Below are 22,569 nucleotides of genomic sequence, written 5' to 3' on the forward strand. Positions count from 1 at the left end.
CTTTCTATTCCATCTTCTGAAAATGAGGCAACTCACTTGGAACTCCTTAAACAGCACAACTCAGTTGTTCCAGTGTGAATCACAGAATGTTAGCGGTCGGGATGGGATCCGTGTACAAAAAGAGCACCAGGCAACCTCTGTGCCCCCCATCGACAAGGAGCTTATACCTCACAAGGCAGCCTGCGAGGTTGTTGGTGCACTCTTTCCCACAGTACATTCCTCAGGACATTAATTCTGTAGAATATCAATAGTGTTTGAAAAATAGAGTTCCACAGCCAAACAAGTTTGGGAAACGCCAGGTTAAACAAAATTAAATAGATTTTTTTTTAACTATAATACTTCCCAGTAAGCGGATGTCCATTGAAAATGTCCAAGAGAGGATTATTATAGTTGGGTGACCCAATATCTATATCAGAACTCCCATTTATTTTTGTGACTACCTTGTAAAAAAGTTCGCATATCAGGTTGAAATGTGGCTTCAACAGCTCCTCCCATCGGCCCCACTTCTGCTCTCTGGAATTTCACAGAGTCCTTGCTCTTGCAAGCCTGAGGGCTCCAGGAAGTGGTAACTACATCTTCCTATAGTTGCTTCTCTAGGTTCAACAGCTGCCCCAGCCCCCTCTTAGTTCCTTCACATTCCTCACAGGACATCACTTCTGGGCTTTTCGCTGTTCTCTGTGCCTGCCTTGGTTTGTTCTTGCCTCTCTTAAATCCTTGGGTTGCCGCATAAACTACAAGGCACCCAGGACATCTGAATTTCAGATAAACATTTGGGACATACTTATACTAAAAAATTATCCGTTGTTTATTTGAAATTCATATGTCACCGGGCGTCCTGTATTTTTATTTGCTAAAGCTGGCGACCTTATTCGAAACTCTCAAAGGTAAATTTTAATGGCTTAGAAGGGTCCCAGGCACACGGGCATCGCAACGGCACTAATGAAAGAGGTCCAAGAACTAATTGTGCAAAATCGTACAAGGGGGCCTCCACCACTAACTCACGTGTGCTACGCCTAGCCTAACCCTCGGTGGAGAGAAGAGCTCAAGAAAACTTTGGGGGAGCAAAATAGTTACTCAAGGTATAAATATAATTTCATTGGTGTTACCTACCTGTGATCTGATTTTCTATTTCTCCTTGCATGTGCAAAGACTCCATATAGACAGTGCGGTTGCCAATAAATCTTGCACATGCAATCCCCCGGTACGGCTGACAGAATCCGTCTTCTTCGTACTCATCTCTGAAAACAGAGTACAGACGTCAGCTGACGCAGCACATACACAGGCAGTGGGCTCCGACTGCGCGATGCCCGAAACAGTCGCTAGGGGGCGAAGTCGGGCACAGTATCGTCAAGACTTTAACCTGGGTTCCATCCATTGCTTCAAACATCTGCTGGTCACGTTGGTCAAGTCCACTTCACCCCTAGAAAATCATGCTGAAGCACAAAATCATCCTTAAATGTGGGAGAAAACACTTTTATTTTCGCAGCTGGTGGTGGGCCGGGAGAGGACGTAGCTGTGAGAGTAAAGAGGAAATGAGTTGGGGATTGGGCACAAGCTCGACGGTTTTGTGTTTTTTAAGCAAGATTATTTCTGCTTCATTGGCTACAGAGGCGTGGGCGCATTATCCCCAAGATCCACTCCAACTGATATGTCAATTAGGGCGTTCCCGAGTGAGAAGCTGGGTGCAGCTGGAGGGGAACCAGAGGGCACCCAGCTCCGTGGCTCCTCACTGCTAAGACTGCTTATCTTTGCCCTGCAGAGAGGGGTCCAGGGCAAACCGAGCGCCCGACTATCTCAAAGGCATTACTAAGTCCCAGGAAATCCAGAGAAAACGTCAATGGAATGCTTGCTTTCATGATCCCCTGAAACTCTTAAAAATAATCTTTAAAAAATTTTGCTGCCTCCAAATTATAATAATAAAAAAAGACAGTGCCTGTGTGGTGTGTGTTGGTTTTATTCTGAAGAGAGGGGACACCAGGAAGTGACGTGATTAGTGACAGAGCGGCAAATGGCTGGAGATTAGGACCCAAGACGGCAGGGTCAGCTTGAAAGGACAGAGGCCATAACCTCCCACCAGGGCCCATGATAAACTCAAGACACGGAGCGCAGAACCTCCAGCTGCTTCTCAAAAGCAGACCACAGCCAAGCAAAAGGCTACCTGCCACGCTGCTGGTTCTCCCTGGCACTCCTCCCCTGTTGACCTCCCGGAATCAATACATCGTCGGAGCAACATGGCTTTTCTCCTCTTTGGTTCTTCCTAAGTTAAAGTACTTTAGAGCAAAAGTCAGAAGAACAAAAGTCTCTTCCTGGCTCTAGCATGTGCATATCCTTAGGCAAGCTCTCTGAGTCCTCTGAGTGATGGCTTTCTTATCTGAGACGAAGATATTAAGTGACCCCTCTGTCCTATAAGTGGAAGCCATGAGGATCCTATCAAGTAACGGAAGAGCTTGTGAAAAGAGTTACACAGAGGTCATAGATGATTATTATCAAAGGACTTGCAATTACCCAAGGAGACATTTATTTAAAGGACCATTACTTACTAAGCTCCTACTTTGCAAAACCATGATCAGCGGTACATGGCCCTGGGCTTCTGCACTTGGGGGTTCAGTGTGGGAACTTGGCAGTTTGGTTCTAGAGTCTAGAAGGCCACTATAACAGGAGGCCAGGTGAAAAAAACCTCTGATCGAGCTGGCCATTAAAAGACACTAGTTTCAGCTGCTTTCTACTCCCTAGGCACTAAGACAGTCATTGTGAAGGTGGAGCTGGGGGAAGCATCTTCAGTTTAGTCCGGAAAATAGTTTGTCCTGCAAACCTCTTAAAAACTGAACCTTTAAGTATGCATACAAATGAATATATCATACACCTGACATAAAGACACTGAAATTTTAATGTTGCAAAACCCTGCAAGCACTCTACATGTTTACTTTCATAAATCCTGGAGTAATGGTGAAGCCTTTTTGGCTTAAATTTTACTTGGGTTGTAAAATTAACCCCACTTTTATTGGGTAACTAATACCATAAACCTATGGGGAGAAAGAAGTTTCTCGATGACCCAGTCTTGGATCTCGGAAACCGAAGCCCTGAGACCAGAATGCCCCCCACGCCACCCCCTGCATTACAGATGATGCTCTTCCACCCCCAGGCATTAGCAGAGCCCTGGATTTTTGAGGTGTCATTATGAGAACACGTCTTCCTCCCCCACATTAAGCTCTCAAGGCCTCAATTTATATCTCTTGGGAGGACAAAACCCTGGAATTACCCCAGATATAAATCCCGACCTACTGGGAGTTCCCATATTTTATGTGAGGCTTAGGCTAAACTTCTTACCACCTTTCCAGTTCAAGAGTCTAAAAAGACTCTTTGAATACTTTTCTCCAGAATAAAATGGAATGCAATGCCCCGGCCTCATATTTCTTACCGAGGGCTTAGAGCCACAGGTGTACCAAATTTTTGCCTGGGTCCAGAATTCCTGATACGCTGGCCGGTTTCTTGGGGGACGGATATAAAAAACAAAACAAAATAAAGAAACAGCATGTCACGTCCTCTGCTGGGCAGTCATTCTCAGCCCTGGCTGCTTGTGAGAATCTCCTCGGAAGCTGCGAAAATACCAGCGTGCAAGCCCCAGCTCGGCCCTCCTACCTCATCATGCTCTCTGGGGACGCAGTGTAGGTGTTCCTGGCCCTTACGAAGCTCTCAGGGATGGGAATGGGGTCAGGAACCACAGCACCAGAAAAGCAAACCCGATTAAGCGTCTGCGCTCTCTGTGCTGGGTGCTGCGTGAAATGCTTTCTTCAAAGCAGCCCCCTGTGTGGTGTTATGATCCTCACTTTACAGAGGGAGAAATGCAAGTTCAGAGAAGTTAAGCAACTGGCTCAAATTCACACAGCCGGTAAATGATGGAGCTGGGATTTAAGCTTAAAATTCAAGCTCAAGCCATTACACCATGTTGTTGGACCTGGAATGATGTTCTGCTTTTCAATATTACTTTTTTTCAATACTGCTTTTAACTAAATTAGGCTTAATTAAAGCGTAATTATAAACAAGAGATTTTATAAAGAGCCTTTATTCTGTACCAGGCACTGTTAAGTTTCACTTACGTATAAAATTGACATTAAGTCATTTAATCCCGACAGTAATCTAATAAAGACGGTGAAGGTGCAATTATTCCCATTTTACAGATTAGAAAACTGAGGGTTGGAAAGAGTGAAGAGCTTGTCCAAAGTTACGCGGCAAGCAGAAGAGAGTGGTTTGCCTACAACTAGAGCTTGTAAGCGTGGCGTACAGCTTCCTTCCCAATGGTTTTGTTCTAGAAGTTCAGGCACTGCTCACAGGGACTTTCTGCTGTGAAGATGCTTTGGGGTCTGCTGGGTGGCAGAAAGGTTTTCTTTTAAGCATAAAGTCACAATCGCCTTTTATCCTTTCCATTTTTCCTGCTGGCTTTGGCTGGAGGGAAACAAATGCTCCTCCAGCGTTCATCAGCTTTAATGCTTTCCTCCAGCTCACACTTCTTCCATCCTTGATGTCCTCGTGCTCAGCAAATTAAAAACACGAAGTGCCAAGGCAGCAAAAGTGCCAGGGCACTTGCAGCAAGCGTGCCTGAGGCCGCGTTCCCTGCAGAAGAAAAGCGCCTGGTGAATGGGCACGTGGCCTGGCCATCCATCACAGCGCTGGCATCAGCACGCGCCAGCTCCCTCGCCGTGAAGGCAAGACGCAGGGTGCTGTGTGATGGGAGCTCGTGTTTCTCATCAAGGTAATTTAGTTACCACGTTGCCAGCCCAACCTTCCAAATTCGCTGTCACGTGATGGGAAAAGCAGACACAGCTTGTCCTGCACCTCCGGGCTCTCCCCCTTCCCCAGGGCAGGAGCTTATGAGGGATGGTCACACGGGGCTAAGAGTGAGCGGCACCAGCATGGCAGCAGTAGGAGTGTCCATGCAGAACCATGTGAACCAAGAGAAGGGGACCCTGCCAGTGCAAGTCGCAGCCCTTCTCAGTGACCGTGAGAGTCAATAGCCACAATTTCTGGGCAGACTTCTTGGGTCTGTGAGCAAAGAAGAGAACTCTGGAAATGCAAAAAGCGCACTGGACAGTATGGGGCACGGAAGCCCACAACGTAGGTTTTGAGAGCGGGGAGAAGGAAAGGTGGAGAAAGGATGGGTAGGTGGGCTGCGGGGGCGGGGGGGGAGTAAAAAGATGTGGAATACCCCAAACCAATGCCAAAATGGAGCTGTGCCAACTTTGGACCATGGGAGGCCCCCTGCGCTCTTTAGTGCTTCCAAGGAGGGCAGGGCTCCTGAGGCAGGCTTCACAGGTAAGGGGGACAGGAGAGCAACTCGACCGTGGTCTTCGACACACGACTTAAAGAGAAACCCGTAACATTAGCGGAAAACTGGAGAAATCCGAAGGAAGTCTGTAGACTAGTTAGTTGTCTTGTACCAGTGTTAATTTCTTACTTTTGATAAGAGTCCATGTTTCTGCAAGACGTTAACAGGAGGGGAAATGGGATGAAGGACATGCGGAAACTCTCTGTACTGTTTTTGCAACTTTTCTTAAATATAAAAATATTTCAAAATAAAAAGTAAAAAAAAAAAGAAAAGAAAGTCTTACAGGATGGTGGCGGGGTGGGGGTTACTGTGTGCAGACAGAACAGGAGAAGCTATGGTGTGGGGGTGTCAGGAAGGCCCTCAGATGACCTCATTTAATCTTTCTAACAACCTTATAAAACTCCCTCTGGGCCTGTTCCGGTGTGGCTGCGTTCCCATCCTTGACAGTTCCCTTATTTGTCTGAGGTTGGCCTACTTCTAAATTCAGACGCTTCCGGGAGAGATGGCGGAAGACGTCGGTGTGGACTGACTTGCATCAGCGGCTGTGCGCACCTCCCTCTGTGTTGAAAGCAGGACTTTGAGGGAGGCTGGGAGGAGTGTGTGTGGAAGAGGAAGGAAGGCCGTCTGCCTGACTGCGCGTGGGTCCAGGGCCAGCCTCGTGCCAGGTGGATGGCAGAGAAGGCAGACAGGGGAGGGGGCGGGAGTCGTTAATGGAGGGGATCTGTCTCGTTTGGCTCATCATTCACTTTGTCATCAAGTGATCTTTTCAAAACACAGACCTGATCGGGGCGTCTCCTGCCTCACACTCATGGTTGGTCCCCACTCACGCCGGTTTCCTGATGCAGCCCCCGAGGCCCTTCCCTAGCTCCTGCCTGCTTTTCCAGCCTCGCGCCCTGCTGGTCAAGCCCACGAACCCGTGACACCAGCTACGCTAAGGACCTTGCTAGGCTCCAAACAGGACTGCATTTCGCTGCTTCCAAGGCTTGGCCCATGCTCTTCCTGAGGCCTGGACCACCCCTACCCTCTTTCCAGCAAAGTCTTCTCATCTTTAAGATCCAGACACTCCTAACTCCCCCAGGAAAGTGAGTCACTAACCGCTGCCCCCTCAGGGCCTTTGACATGCTGTGCCAACAAGTTTCTGACTTCATATTCTGTCCATCCGTCTCGCGTTCACCTGGTCCCTACTCTAAGGCAACGGCACTGTCTGATTCAGCCTCATAACTCCAGCACCCATGCAGAGCACAGCTCAGCAAACACGCTGGGAGAGGGAGAGCTGCCCCCCTAGCTGTACAGAGGTGGAAAGAAGGCCAGTGCCTGACTGACCAGCAGGACTGCAACAGACGTAATCCAGGTGGAGCTGTCCTAGGATGGCCCAGTGACGTGCAGCCTTCTCTGTACCGGAAGCACCCTCCCAACTGGAAACCACTTTCTCCCTCATCGGATTTCCTGGGGTGTCGGCAGGCCCAACAGACCTGACCAGCCGAACTGATTCTTGCTGATGAGTGAGGCCCTAAAAAGTCCCCGTCTGGGGTAATAAGACCAGTTAAAATGCACGCCTTTCCTCACTGGGAAGAGAGTGGATGCAAAGGTACTCTGGTGACTATAAAACTGCACTCAAACAAAAGGACTGAAAACAAGGGCTCGTCCACAAACGTTCATAGCAGCACTGTTCACAACAGCCAAAAAGTGCAGACAATGCCACGTGCTCATCAATAGATGGAGGGAGAGACAACATGTGGTAGACTCATACAGCAGAATATTATTCAGCCATAAAAAAGGAATGAAGCACTGAAACATGCTACAGTGTGGAAGAATCTCAAAAACATTATGCCAAATGAAGTAAACCAGACACAAGAGGCCATATATTACATGATTCCATTTATATGAAATATCCAGAATAAGTAAATCCATGGAGACAGAAAGCAGACTGGTGGAGCTGGGGAGAAGGTAGAATAGGGCGTAACTACTCCATGGTATTCAGCTTCATTTTGCTGTGAGGGAAGTGTTTTGGAACCAGATGGAGGTGTTGGTCGCACAACACTGTGAATGTACTAACTGCCACTGAATCGCTCACTTTAAAACGGTTAATTTTAACTAATGTGAGTTTCACCTCAATTAAAAACAAATCTCATGTATACACAAGGGACAAGGTAGAAGGACCTTGGGAGAGGGCCAACAGCTGGAATTTTAAGCCCCGGAACTGGGGCGAGATTTCGGGAGAGCCCTGTGGGTGGCTCCCAAGCAGACCGACCTGGGAGCACTGGCATTCACCTGGCACCAGGCGGCCTCTTGGTTCTGATGCTCCTGGTTCTTCAACTGTAATGCCAGAGAGAGGGGCTCTGCAGGCCCACAGTGCGGCAGCCTCCCAGGGACAGATCTGAATGTACCCCACTCAGCCCCTCTCAAGAGCCCATGTTGGGCCCTGGAGGTGAAGTCCCATTGAGACGCCTGCCCCCAAAGCCCTGAGTCTTGGTCTGAAGGAACCACCATCCACTCAGAGAGATGCAGTATTCCTAGGTGTGCTCCAGGAAGCAGTGTAGCCAAGTGTGGCTACGCTCTCTCATGTGGGGAGTAATTGCACTTTACTCAAGCAGTTAGAACTCCCCAGTAACTTCCCAAAGATCATCATGTCCATACGTGGATGGAAAGTATTCCTTTTTAAATTCGTAACTCAGGCCACTTATTAGCTGATCCGGTTAAAGCATGGCCACGGCTGAGGCTGCACTGGTAACCTCGGGGCTGGTGCAAAGCTTCCGACCTCAGATGCACCTTCTCCCTTGGGAGGTGGGTCAGACCTCTCAAAGGTGAAAATCACTCTGTCTTTTTGTAACAAAGGGGATACGTGATAAAATTAAGAATCCAAGTCAAGGATGCAGAATTATCCAATGTGGATAAAAGCTCAGAGACATGGAAACTTTAAGGGCAGAATACAATGTGACGTGGTCTAAAAAGTTACCACCTCTCTAAAAATACCTGCTTCCTTTTCCTGAGGAGACTCTGAGCCTTGAAGCATCCTTGGTTAACTGCCAACCGGGTGGCATAATTTGTTTCATCGGCTTTAACAGCACACACCTTAGCATAGAAGGCCCTTGAAGAGGGGGCCTCAGGACAAAGACAGTGGAGAGCTGGTGGGAGTGAAGGAGAGAAGGTGAGCACCCTGGAGGCGAGCCTGACCGGCACTGGAAGTTTACTCTGCCTCGGGCTGGCTGTGGTCAAGAGATTACAGGTTAAATATGTGGTCCCAAAGATCTCCTACAAACTCCGTCTTCTAAAGACCAATTTGAAAGTGGGCACCGAAGAGGGTAACACGTTAACATACTTGACCCTTAAGGTCAGCTTTTAAAGTGAGCCCGTCAAAGCGAGTGGACCCAGAGGGCGATGACTCAGAGGGAAGACTTCAATCCCAACGCCTTCTGAGAGTTCGGCTCACCCTGCTATTCCTTCTTCTCTTCCTGGAACGCACAAGCCACTTCGAGGTGCCTGGGCGAGCATCCTGCGCTGTCTCCCACACCTGGACACTGACAATTGTTACCATGTATCTCCTTAGCAAAAGAGGCCCTTGCTCTTTCTCACGCCACATTTTTGCTTTAAAAATTTAAATTAAATTTTAAAAGTTTTTTTTTTGTTGTTGGCCATGAACCATTAAAACAAACCCATGAATAATGTTCTGGCATAGTTTCCAGAGAAGCACACCGTCGTCGTTTGTGTCCATCTTAGAAGTGGGGAGGGACTGGCTTTGCCTCACAGATGAAGTCTGCAAGGAGGGTTGCACTGCACTTCGGAAAAGGAGCAGAATCACCCAGGCTTGTATCTCACAAATGTAATTCGAGGGAAAGTTACGTGTGTGATACATTTTAGTCCTACGCAAGCACACATTTGAAATGACAGGACCGCGCTAGTGCAGTATTTGCAAGAACACAGAAGATCACTCAAGAGGAGGAGTGAGTTTTACCTTCTCCTCTTTACTGAGGTTTTCATGGTGGGGTGGCCTTGACCTCCTGAGATGCCCCTGGGTGTTGTTACTTTTCCTCCCGTGAAGGACCTGCTCTGCCCCTGAGCTTAGGCTGGAGCTGGGAATGCAGAGGTGGGACCTGGAGCCCCCAGGGTCGGGGCCCCTGAGTCCTCATTAGAAACCCTTTGGATGGTCTGGCAGTTCTCCAATATCAGGCATTCAAACAACCCCCTAGATTTGCCCACTGAGAATAATGGGGGTTTAGGATAATATGAAATTCACACATACCAATCTGGTCAGATTTTCTATCACAAGTGTTACTACAATTGCTTTGATTTTTCTTTTTTTTCACTTTCCTTTTATGCCTTTGGCCATGGGTTGAAAAAAGAGGAGATTTGTGGAAAGAGTGGTAAAGGGAATTTAGAGACTTCATAGGAGGGTTTTAATTTCATCTTACTTCTCAGAAGTGGGGTGAAACCCAATCCCCGATTCTTGCTTTTCTGTTTCATCTCAGCTTTGTTCCCCAGTCCTTCTGCTGATGGCAGTTATGAAAGTCTTTGAGCCTCCATAAAGTAACAGCAAGTTCAATGCCTCCTCCTCTAACCCCAACCAGGCAATACAGGGGTGCCCGTGTCAAACACAGAATCTTACACACTTTAAAAATTGCAGCAGAGGCAGAAATCACATTAAAATGAGGATTGATTTGTGATGCACCAAATGGGGATATTGTAATTGGACAAGCGACACCTGTAAGACAAGGTGTCTTGGGGTCAGAGTTGTGAAACGCAATGGGCTCTTTAAGGAGCCATGAGGAATGGGGTGGATTTTGAGGTGCTTTAATTAGAATGGGAAATTGCAGAGCAGAGAGAGGGGAAGCCCTCTATTCTCGACGTTCAGGTACCAACGATATAATCCCTGATGGCCAGGACTTTACAGTCTAGTGGGGGAGAAACGTGAGTGTGGTAAATATGATCTCCGTTCCCCCATCCCTCCTTCTCTCTTCCCATCCCTCCTTCTTCTCAACCAGCAAGTCTGTGGAAGCCTCGTGCTGAGAATAGAAGAAAGGGCATCCAATTGAGGCTGGGAGGGCTTCTGGAGGAGGTGGTAGCTTCAAAGAGGAATAATTCAACAGGTCACGGATTAAATAGTAGGCTAGCCAAGATAAGTGGGGCCGGAGGCAGAGTGAGGCTCAGCGGGAGTAAGGGGAGGGGCAGTCTTCACCTGCACCACCTGGGGGCTAGGGAGGCTCAGCATACCTTACCTTCTCTGAGGACTCAACTCTCGCTTTCATGCTCCCCTCAAGTCTTTCTAACATAGTCCTATTTTAAATTTGCTACCTTAAAATTATAATTAAAAAAAAAGGAAAAGGGAGTGGATTTTATACCGAAGAGAAGGGGACAGCAGAAGCGATGCGATTAGTGACAGTGTGGCAGATGGCAGGACTGGAGATCTATGGCTGGAGATTAGGGCCCAAGATGGCAGGTTTGGCTTGAAAGGACAGATGCCATCAACTCTCACAAGGGCCTATCATAAACCCAAGATGTGGAGTCAGAACGTCCAGCTGTTTCAATGGAGAGAGCTGAGCCTACGTCAGAGGTGGCAGAAAACGGGAAGGGGCCAGCTGGAGGCATGGGTATGGAACCGGACGAAGAACTTGAAGGAAACAAGAGTGAGTGGCTATGTGACCTGACCAAGCTCACCAAGTAGTTAGATGGCCAGAGTGCCATGTAGTGCAAAGACCCACGCTTTGGAGACCCACAGAACTGGGTTCAACCTTGACTGCTGCCTTCCAGCCGTGTGGCTCGGGGTGTAATCTCTCTGAGGCTCGATCTCCTCATCTGTAAACTGCTGAGTTAAATAAGATGATGTACACAAAGTATCCACTCATGGTAGCTGCTTATGAAGTATAAATTCCCTTTCTGCTTTATATATTGTAGAAACATGTATCCATGTGCCTACGATGTACCAGGTACCATTCTAGGAACTGGAGAGAAGAAAGCAGACAACACCCCACCCCGCCATAGTGCTTACATTGGCTTAGATTTCTACCTGGAAGCTCTTTCTCCCACTTCCTTTTTTATAATTTGTATCTCACAGTTCCTTCTCATTGCACCAGAGATCAGTCATGTGTAAAATTATGCACGTGTGTGAACTCAGAGATCAGTCATGTGTAAAATTATGCACGTGTGTGAACTCGCGGAGCTGTTGGGGACAGAAGTGGGTATGGCTGATGAAGTCAGAAAGGCCAGGACTTGGGGTTAGCCTTTAAACAGAGAAGTTTGATTAAACGGCTACTTCTCCCTGACTTGGCCTGCTCCATGAACTCGGCCTCCTGTCCCGTTACAGTGATGGGCCCTCTGTGCTCCATTCTATGTCCCGCAAATCATCAATTTACTCTGTGCTCAACAATATTCTTAGCTTTGAGGTAGATTTAAAAAATGACCTTTGACTTTTAGCTATGGATATCATTTGTAATCATACCTAGATGTCTATGAAAATACTATATTGCCCCAAGCCAGAAACAACCAAAAAAAAAGGCAGGGGGATGAATGCTTTCTGTCACCTACCACATGCCAGGAGCCTCAAGGTAGTAGCATTATCCACATTTTATAGTTGAGGAAACTGAGGTTCAGAGACTAAGTCTCTTGCCCAAAGCCTTAGGCCTCACTCCACATTTCCTGCCGCTTCCACTATAAGGAATACTATAAGGCTAATAAAAATATCCATGAAAATATGAACACAAACAATTTAGTGAAAAGGAGACAATACAAGCATTATTTGCACAGATAATGCTGCCGTGTAAATGGTTACACGTATATAGATGAGGAAAGGTTTTGGATGGAAATAGCTGATCTTGATTTTACTGGACCAGTGTCCTCCAAATTGTCTCAGAGCTCATCAAGGACAGAGTGGTTAGAATAACTTCGCAAGAAAACAAGCTCGAGAAAAGGAGCTAGGCTGCACTGTGCAACGCTTAGACTCAGGCAGAGGCAGAGAATTCTGTAAGCAGTCATTGGAGAAGCTTTTCTGGAGGAGGAGAAGAGTGTGGCAAAGGTGAGGGAGAGACCTAAAGCCAGAGAGAGAGAAGATGAACAGAAAGATCCCTCCCAGGCGGTCTTGCTTGAAACAGGGTCTCGCTATCCAGTAAGGACGATTCCTACCTCCTAGATATTGACAGGAAATGGCTGGCCAAGTAAGTTTCAAGTTTCTCTCGGACATGACCTAAGGAGAAGGATGCTGGGACTGATCTTGGCATTGTTGAGTGGAAAAGTCACTGGGCTGGAAATCAGAAGACCAGGGTCCTTGGTCCCGATTTGACCACCACCAAGCGTTACTTCCTTATAACCTTGGATAGGACACTTACCCCCTGTTGTCCTCAGTCGTCCATTTGTATAGTATAGAAGTTGAACTATCTGATAAAGTCTTTCCAATTCTAACCTTTCAGGGTCACTCTAGTCTAAGCTCTCATCACGTCCCACCAGGAGAGTTGCAGCATCCTCCTCACTGGTCTCTACATCCATCCTGGACCCTGTCAGTTGATCTTTCACACTGCTGCAGAATGACCTACCTAACAGGTAGATCAGCTCATCTCTGGCTCCCATCTGTAGTGACTCTCCAGGGCATAAAATCCATTGGTGACAGACCTACCACATTAACAGAGATCACAAGGCCCCCAAATGATGGGCCCTGTCTGCAGCCCCATCTCCTGCCATTGCCCCTCTTGGACTCCAGGCCCTAGTAATAAAGAACAGCCCTACACACCACACTGTTACAGACATTTGTACCTCGGCTATTTCCCTTCCAAGAAATCCATTGTCACCTTTCTTGCCCTGGCTCACTGTCCTTCAACTTTCCAGTTTTGGTTCAGTCTCATCTCCTTTAAAAGGCTTTCCCGAAAACCCCCAGATTAGTCCAGGAGAAGGTAGGCTTTCTCGAGCATCCTGCACTTACTTTGTTATACTGTGAATATTTGTTGAGGTGTCTGTTCTTCCCGACAGAATGTTCCTGGAGGGCAGCAGCTGTTCTTATGTTCCTCTGTAGTCTTAACCCATCCCCAATGTTACTCCCAGCAGAGCCCAGTACATTTAACCCGGTTGGTAGAAGGCACCATTACATGTTGATGGAACTGCAGCTTGCTTCTCAGCTATGGCTGCACAGACTTCCTCACACTCTAACACCATCGGCCTTCAGCAAGCCCTTGTTGGAAGACAATCCCAAAGGTGGACCAAGGCAGGTTCCATCCCTATTTCTTAAGTGCACTTAGCTAGCGCCCCAGGAGCCTGCAGCCCCAAATCTGTTAGTTTCAGAGCTGGCAGGTCAAAGGTAGGCTCCCCACTCCCTCCCACCAGTTTCTCTAACCAGAAACAAAAAGGCTTTGCAGTCCCCAGGGTCCAGGTTGCTGTTACACAGAGCTCGCCGTACAGAATCGTATCTGACTCCATGAGGGTATTATTTTAAGCATTACTAAACACCCCTAACCTATCAACTCCTGGCTTTGTAGTCATTTCCAGTTGGAATGTCTTTAGGCTGAAAAAAGACAGGTTTGTGAAAAGACATAAACATCTTTGGTGAGAGGTGACATATGTTTTCTCCTAGTGAATGCAAGGCACTCCTGTAGATTCTGCAGATTTTGGACACTGCATAAAATACATCTCTTAGGCAATTAATCTCCTGGCAGGCTTTGAGTGAAGCAATTGCTCCATGTTTTTCTTTGTCATTGTTCGAAAGTTTAACAGTGCATCTATCTACTTTATTTGGGTCTGGAAAGCCAGAGACCGCCTCGAAACCTCTGCAGCAAACATATGTAAAAACATTTAGTGTTCACACGTTTGATTTAAATATTGACAAATTTTTTCATTAGAACATTAAGCCCTTAGCTTTATTCATCTTAAATGTTTTCCAGGAGAGTGACTTCCCCTATTAGAATGACTCCCACTAACTCAATACAAACTTTGCAAGTGGGGGAGCCATGGAACATGGTAGGCTATTGTGCTCACAGTCTGTGGTGAGGCAGCTGTAACTGGTTAGGAACCAGTGCTGGAAATAGTATTTGGGGCCTTCTTGGCAGATTTCTTACATCGTTATTCAATATGAACTGCAAATCATATGCTCGTAGTTATGAAAATGTCAGGAAACTCCTAGTGTTCCCGCTTTGTTTGACAAAGCTATTTTCGAGTTGTGCTGGAAGGCAGAGGCATCCAACATTCGGGGTGTAGAAGAAAAGAACAGCCTCCCAGCCCAGGAGCTTTTGAGAAGTTGGTAATTGAGTCCTCTATGACAAGAGCTCAGCTCTGAACGGATGGACAGACACTTCACACGGCCTTGATTCATCCAGGATGTGTCAGGCTACTAGAGTCTGGAAGGAAATGTGAGAAACTTGTTCACTTCTTGCTCAGTTTGGATCAACCGAGCTTCAGATCAGGGTCAGCAAGCTGTTGACTCTGACTCCCATCGCGGGCTTGGTGGGGACAGGAAAGGGAAGGAGGGAGCGAGAAGGGAGTGTGAAATAAGAGCAAACTAGGAGATGAGTGTAACATCTGACAAAAAGGAGGTAAATTTGTACAACTTTCCACGTAGACATTGTAATTTAAATTTAGAGTCTCACCACATGCTTGTAAGATACATAAAGGATACTGAACCCACCTTTCAAAAGACAATGATTGTTGTGGAAATTTTGAAAAATAGAGAGAAGCACAAAGAAGAGAATTATAATCCCCATACATCCAGAACCACAGAAAATCTGTTAACATGTAGCATATATTTGTCATGCATACATATAAACACGCAACTCAATTCTTTTTACAAACAGGAATTATACTAAACATAATTTCTTCTTTTTAATGTAATATGTATTTTCTACATCATTAAATATTCTTCTAAAATATGGTTTTTAGTGGCTGCAATGAAACATTTAGGTTGTATCCAACTTTTTGTTATTTATAAAACTATTGAGATGAATATCCTTGTGTATGAATCATTACACACATCTATGACAATTTCTCTAGGCTAAAAACAATGAATGGAATTGTTTTTTAGGTCAAAGGTATGCACATCTTTAATGCTTTTTTACATGTATTTCCAGTCTTCTAAGAAAACTGTTATAGTTATATTTCTACCATCAGAATAGGATGGTGTCTATGTCCCTGTGTGTACTGCTAATAAGTACCCATGAGGGTACCAACAAGGTGTTATCACTGTTTAAGATCATATTTCATTTTTGTCCTTAGTGAAGTTAAGCATCTTTTTCATATGTTCACGCGTGTAAAACATTTATATTAATTATTATGTAATGCGTTTGCGCGTTTTGTGCATTTTCTCTGCCCACTCTTCTGTTGGCATTATTATTCTGATTAGATGAAGAGACTGAGAACTTGAGAGATGGGCCACTTGCCCGAGATCACACAGTTAGTTAAATGGCAAATTTGGGTTTTCTAAGTTGGCTTCATGTCATGCCACGCACAATGTTCTTTATAAATCCCAAGGATAATAATGTCCTAAGTCCAACATGGCAAAACCAAATCCACTGAATACCAAAATAAATATAGTCAAGAAAATAAGCAATAGTGCAACAAGCTGGGGTGCCCCGTAATGACTAGTGCCAAATACCTCATTGGTCCTTCATCATAGTCACTGAGCTCTGTGCTGAGAAGATTTACAGACATGGCAGTGGCCTAATAACCACTTTTATACTGTGTTTCATTTGAATGATCTCTAGTTTCCCTTCCCGACTGGCAGACTTCAACTAACTCTCCAGAGAGATGATGTGAAGAGAGATGTTGAGGGAGGCGAGGCTTCCTGTGATGTACGGGATGGGATATTGACTGGTGATATATTCTACTGGTCAGGGAGGGAAGGTAGCTACCGAAACATTGCCTGACGTTAGAGGCACTCATGGCTAGTAATATACTCTCTGAAACGAGGGAGGAGCCATCCTGCCTTCCTGTATACTGGTCAGATGTCACTTGGAGCATGAGTTCAACAGGGCTATCCACACACCATCATTCAAGGAAAGCAAAGAGACCAGGTTGGTGAAGAGAAGGAAAATCACATCACAAGAGGAATGGCTGAGGAGCTAGTGAGTAAGCCTGGAGAGGAAACTTGAGAGAACATGAGAACAGGCTGCAAATCCTTGCAGGACACCCTGTGACCTCCACTGGACAGCTGCGCTCTTTGAGGTCCCTTGTCATCTCCTGATCTCTGGTATCCCAGCACATGGCAGTCAGTCAGAAAACGTGTTTATTGACAGCCTACCAGGTGCCAGGCACTGTTCCCACCCTTGGGTATGAAGCAGTAGGTCGGCAGAGCCCCTCCCTTAAAGGGGTGTTTACTCTCAAGTATCCAGTACCCGGATGTTGAGGATGGATGGACGCGTAAGTGAATGAGGCAAAGACCGCATTTACCAAAATGGAGAGCTGAGGAGGAACATTTGGGTTGAGATGGTAAGTGAACGGCGCCCTCAGAAAGGGCTGAAGAAAACTAGGAAATGCCAGTGCCTAGGAAGCTGAAGTCAGAAGGTCTGAGGGGTAAGGTTCCTCCTCCTCCGTCCTCCCAGCACCAGACCCCACCTCCAGTTAAAGCTCCACCTGGCTAAACCGCATTGTCGGTCCCCAACTGCTTTTAGGATAAAGAGCAAATTCCTTCACCTGATGCACAAGACAGCTCACACACTGGCACCTGTCCGTCTTTCCAGTCTTGTCCTCTGCTGTTCTGAGAGAATTGGACAGAAAGCTCCTGCCTGGAGTGACTAAGCGCAGGCTAAGGGTGGCCAAGAGAGGCTGCCTCCCAAGAATTCCATTGGTTCCTTCACTGTGCATTAACTGAGCGCCTGGTCTGTGCTGGGTTGTGGCAGCGGGTGCAGGTTCCAGTGCGCAAGGAGCCCCAGGTTCAAAGAGGGAGTAGGGGCTAAGTGTGCTGAAATGTGGTGGGAGCCACCTGGTGGGGAGGAAGGCAAGAAAGGACACTGCGACAGCTCCACTCGCTCACCCTACAGACAGAGGGTGCCCACTGCATGCCAGCTGCTAGCCTCGGTGTTGGGCTCAGCGGTGAACTGGGGAGGGGCATGGGGCAGTCTGTCCTGGTGCAGCCAATACGGGCACAGGGTCTGTAGAGAATTGGAAAACACTAAGGAAACCAACTATAAGTCTGCTTTTACTACCATTTTCTGCCTGCAATTCAAATAATGTCCTATAAAATGCACCCCTATGTTCATCGCAGCACTATTCACAATAGCCAAGACATGGAAGCAACCCAAGTGCCCATCGACTGAGGACTGGATAAAGAAGATGTGGTCTATACACAATGGAATACCACTCAGCCATAAAAAACACAAAATCATGCCATTTGCGACAACATGGACGGACCTTGAGGGTGTTAGGTTAAACGAAATAAGTCAGACAGAGAAAGACAAATACTGTATGATTTCACTCATATGTGTAAGATAAACAAACATATAGATGAAGAAACCAGATCAGTGGTTACCAGAGGGGAAGGGGCAGGTGGGAGGGTGAAAGGGGTAAAGGGGCACATACGTATGGTGATGGATAAAAACTGGACCGTTGGTGGGGAGCACAATACAGTCCACACAGAAACTGATAGATAATCATGTACACCTGAAATCATACAATGTTGTAAGCCAATATGACCTCAATAAAATAATTAAAATAAATAAACCAATTAAATAATTAAACGCTCCTCCCGCCAGGGAGATGCCCCACCGCCTTGCCCTTGGTACCCCAAGCTGGGGCTTCAACAGGGAACACAGCGTTCCCCAGTCCCAACCTCATGGAGCTGACATTCCAGTGTGGGGGGAGGTTGGCTCTTTCATCCAACTTTAATAGTAAAGCTGCCCATATTAGCCGGCCACCGGCTCATCCAGCCAGAGACCACAGGTAGATGTGGCCATGTGACTAAGTCCTGGCCAAAGAGATGTGAGCACAAGTAAAGTGTACACTTCAGGGTCAGGTCCTTGCAGAAAGAAAGGGGGAGAGGGAGGGATGGAGGGAAAAAAAAGGGAGGGAGGGAGGGAAGAAAGGAAGATGAAAGGGCTGTGCCTTTAAAAAAGAAAAGAAAAGAAAATCTGTGCTCCTGCCTGGAGTATGGTCATGACGATGCTCAAGAAGCCATCTGGGACAAGGTGAACGCCACGGGCTGAGCCTGGCAGAGGGACTGCGTAGACGAAGCAGGTGTCTCAGGTGAGCACGGGGAGCAGCCACCCTTCCAGCTCTCAGCAGCCTCTCTGGACTGGAGAGGCATCCATTTCTAGCTTGTTTAAGCCGCTGTGTCTTGGTCTATTTACAGAGCTATGTATCCAACCATTTATTACAGCAGCTTAGGCTGTATCCTAATTAATACTGAGAGAGAGACTATAAAGCAAATACTGGAAATAAGAATCTGTCTGGTGATAAGTGTATGCAGAAAAACAAAGCTGGGGCCGGGTAGTGAGTGCTGGGGGCGGGGGTAGCTGCGATGTCGCTGTGCTGTCAGACCTCAGGGTCCAGCAAGACAGTCCCTAGCCACACGGGCTTGTCTCCGAGCACCTGGATGTGGCTAGCCCAAATGGAGATGCTGGGTACGTGCAAAATACACTCCGGATTTCAGACATAGTACCCCAAAACAAGTGAGTCTAAAATAGCTCATTAATATTTTTATATATTGATTACATACTGAATGATAATATTTTGGATCTATTGGGTTAAATAAAATGTATAAAATATATTGTTAGAATTAATTTCACTGTTCTTACTTTTTAAATTTTAAATTACGCACATGCTTTGCTTGGTGGCTCCTGTGACATTCCTACTGGATGCTGCTGCTTGAGCTGCCCACCAGCAACTCCTCAGGGTCCCCCCACCCAATTCTCCCCTGAGCCTGGGGCCTTCACTGTGTCACTGACCCCCCAGGAGCCCCCCTTCCCAGTTTTTCCAAGGTCCTGTTCATGGGTAGAGTCCCACCCTCGGGGTGTTAGGGTGTATCGAGAATAATCATGACTGCCCAGTGGACCCCTTTAAAGACCCAGGAGGGGGAGGCACCCACATGTGGGGGGGTCCACCGCTGCCTCCTGGGAGAGCCGTCGAGAAGCACCGAGACAATTCGCCTCTCAGAGAACACACCCTTTCCCAACTGGACGCCACAAGACGTGAACTTCTCCCAGGAAAGCTTTGCCTTTCAGCTCACAGCTTTTGTTTCTAGAAGGCCCTTGTTAAAGAAAGTGGCATTGGAGAAACTCTAAGCCGTAATGTCCAAGAGCGAGGTCCTCGGAGTCAGACTGGGCGGGGCTCCCGTCCGAGCTCGGCCCTCCCCTCGCTGTGGGGCCGTGAGTCACTATGTAGCCACTTCACGCAGCCACCTCCTCGCCTCCAAAGCCAGGACCCTTACCACGCCCCACACCACAGCTCCACCTGAGCACACGGGCCACGGGGACAGGCCAACTCCGGGACTAGAGACCCCAGGCCCCCGGCCATCCCTCTTAGAACCTGTTCACAATCAGGAAGAAGGATAAGAAAATAGGACGACAGCGGCATGAATCATCTCTGCTTCCAGCGCCTCACTAAAGGACTCTGCCAACCAGGAATGGGCTGGGAAAGGCCGTAAAGGGAGCCCCCTGCCCATCGAGGGCTCCCGATAAACGTCCAAATTCCCATCACGCACACAAAGATCCTACCCGGAGGCTAAGCGGTCAGGACAATGCGTGAAGAAAAACTAAGTGGAACAGCTCTTCAAGGAAGGAAGGAAAACAAGGCAACTTGGTTGTGCCGTCGGCGGCGAAATGTCCCTTTCACCCTGGCCCTTGGGTGCTGCCAGCTAGAGACAGCCTGTCAAGGTGACGCTGTGGATGCACAATGAGCTGTTCATTACCACCGTCAAACCGTGACAACACTGACAGGTTGCTCCCACACCTGTCACTCAGACATAAATCTCACCTTACTTCACACAGCCGGGAACGGCTGAAATACCACCAGATTCATGCACAGATGATGTGGGGAGTAAGTGCCTTGTGTGCATTATTCCATGTCACTGTCACTACAACGCTGGGGGCCAGGTATTGTTGACCCTAATTAACCAGGGCTCAAAAAGCCTCCTGAATTTCCCCGGATCTGGCGAGCATCCGAGTGAGGTTGGAATCGGCTCCATCTAATTCTTACCTAGTCTGCTATGTTGCTAAAGATATAGACAGGCCAGGTGCACGATGTTGACATTTCTTGTAAAATATCAAAGATGGAGAAATTGGACGAAATTTGAGCTTGCACGTTCTAATGAGTTTTATGGGCGTGAACTGACTTTGTGCTGGTGAACTGCCCTCTGTGACCAGGAAGCAGACCGTATGTGTGATGGAGAAGGCTCTCGGTCCAGCAGAGCCAGAGCAGCACCGTGGAAAGAGGACAAGACTGGGAGGGAGGCAGTCTTTAAGCCTTTCAGCCTGCTGGGGTGACACTGGGGCATTTTTTTAAATGAGTCTCACTTTGCTCCTCAATGAAATGAGAAGACTCATGTCGGCACTGCCTGTATCGCTGGATTTTTGTGTGACGATGCATGTGAAAACGCTTTTGCGAGCTACAAAACCCCGCATGGATGTATCAGACTGATCAGTGGACGCAGTGGGTGACTTGGTGTGAGAAGTGGGAAAACATTGGGATGTCTGACTTCTTCTATAAGCCCAAGTAATTTGGAAAATATGATTTTTATCATTTCTTCCCTCCCTCAATGGTTTGAGGAAAGAAAATTGTCCCTTTTTTTAAAAACCCAAACCAAATTGTAAGTTGAATTAAAAAATAGCATTCCAAAGTGAGTTTCTGCTTACAAAGCATTTCCTGTACATAATCTCATGTGATCCTCAGAATCAACCCAGGAGGCAGATTTTTTTTTTTTTAAGGAAGATTAGCCCTGAGCTAACTGCTACTAATCCTCCTGTTTTTGCTGAGGAAGACTGGCCCTGAGCTAACATCTGTGCCCATCTTCCTCTACTTTATACATGGGACACCTACCACAGCATGGCATGCCAAGCGGTGCCATGTCCGCACCCGGGATCCGAACCGGTGAACCCCAGGCCGCCGAAGCGGAACGTGCGCACTTAACCGCTGCACCACCGGGCCGGCCCCAAGGCAGATATTTTAAGGCGAGGAAAATGAGGTTGAAGAGATCGAGCGGCCTCTTTCTTATAGTCCAGCCATTCACTGGCAAGGTGGGGACTCAATCCCAAGTCTTGACGTCAAATCTAACGTCTTCATTCAGTTCCCCCGAGAAGAGTCTCCCTTCTCCCATCCCCCTCTATTCTCTGCCACAGAAGTGTTCAGCAGAATATAAGTTAACACCATTGGTTGATCACTGGTCTTAGTTAACCAGGTGCTGTGGAGGAGCTCCAGCACTGTCCTAAATCTCCGAGGTTTCAAAAGACTTGGCCTCTGCCCTCGGGGAGCATGCAATCTTTCTAGACACACAAGACATAAAATGTTGAAACAACTAGAGAAGAAGCGGGTTAAATCATACAGCATGGAACCTAAGTGTAACAGAATCAGTGCAGGGAAACGCCCCTGGAGGCTGGGGTAGTCAGGGAAGGCTTCCCAGAAGAGGTGGAACTTAGGTTTACTCTCAAAATCATGGCAGAATGGAGAGCAGAGGCCAGATCCTGAGTTCCATTCAGGTATTCTTTTTACTGCACAGATCGGTGCCAAAGCGAAGAGCAGATCATACGTACAAAATGCCCTTTACCTTCAACATACCCACACACACAAACACGCTCGTGTGCTACTCAGTTGCTGGCCTGAAGCCATGACAAGCAGACGGGTATCTCTGAATGTTCGTTATCAAGGAGGCTGGGTCATAGGTCAGTCCAAATGACCATCAAAAGCAGGAAAATCATTGCAGACAGTGCTCAGAATGATATACCGCTTTTGTAAAAGAACTACACTTTCTGAGGTAATACTCATTAAAAAAAAAAAAAGTCATTCTTTCATGTGGCTTTCCCAGAAACGCAGCCTGGCAATCTAAAAGCTGAAGCCGTAAAGCTGCCCCTTTTGAAACCTCCTTTATATCTACCATGTGCAGATTCGCAGGCACAACGCTTAGAAACTGTGACACAAAACCACTGGGCCATCCTTTCAAGTTTGATGGAGCACTTTAATGTTTGACATCCCTGTTCGTAGAAACACTTTTTGATCTGAGGAGATATGAAACGCAGCCGTCCCCCAGCTGGAATGGGGGATCCTGCAGAAGAGCGTGGATTAACTTGAAAGCGCGCGGCACGGGATGGCCTCGTTTCCTTGGTGACCGGGAGCGCACGAGAAACTCCCTCTTCGTT

General features: G+C 47.3%; 1 protein-coding gene across 6 annotated transcripts in view; it reads right to left on the reverse strand.

The window, feature by feature from the left end:
* Positions 1-22,569, reverse strand: part of ROR1 (receptor tyrosine kinase like orphan receptor 1) — a 358,789-nt gene that overhangs the window by 33,670 nt on the left and 302,550 nt on the right. For all 6 annotated transcript variants that reach the window (XM_023641954.2, XM_070267553.1, XM_070267555.1 and 3 more), the window contains one exon: positions 1,111-1,238. In XM_023641954.2, coding sequence (XP_023497722.1) covers positions 1,111-1,238 — 128 coding nt within the window. The remainder of the gene's footprint in view (positions 1-1,110; positions 1,239-22,569) is intronic.

The sequence above is a fragment of the Equus caballus genome, chromosome 5 (genome assembly GCF_041296265.1).
Source record: "Equus caballus isolate H_3958 breed thoroughbred chromosome 5, TB-T2T, whole genome shotgun sequence".
Taxonomy (NCBI): Eukaryota; Metazoa; Chordata; class Mammalia; order Perissodactyla; family Equidae; genus Equus; species Equus caballus.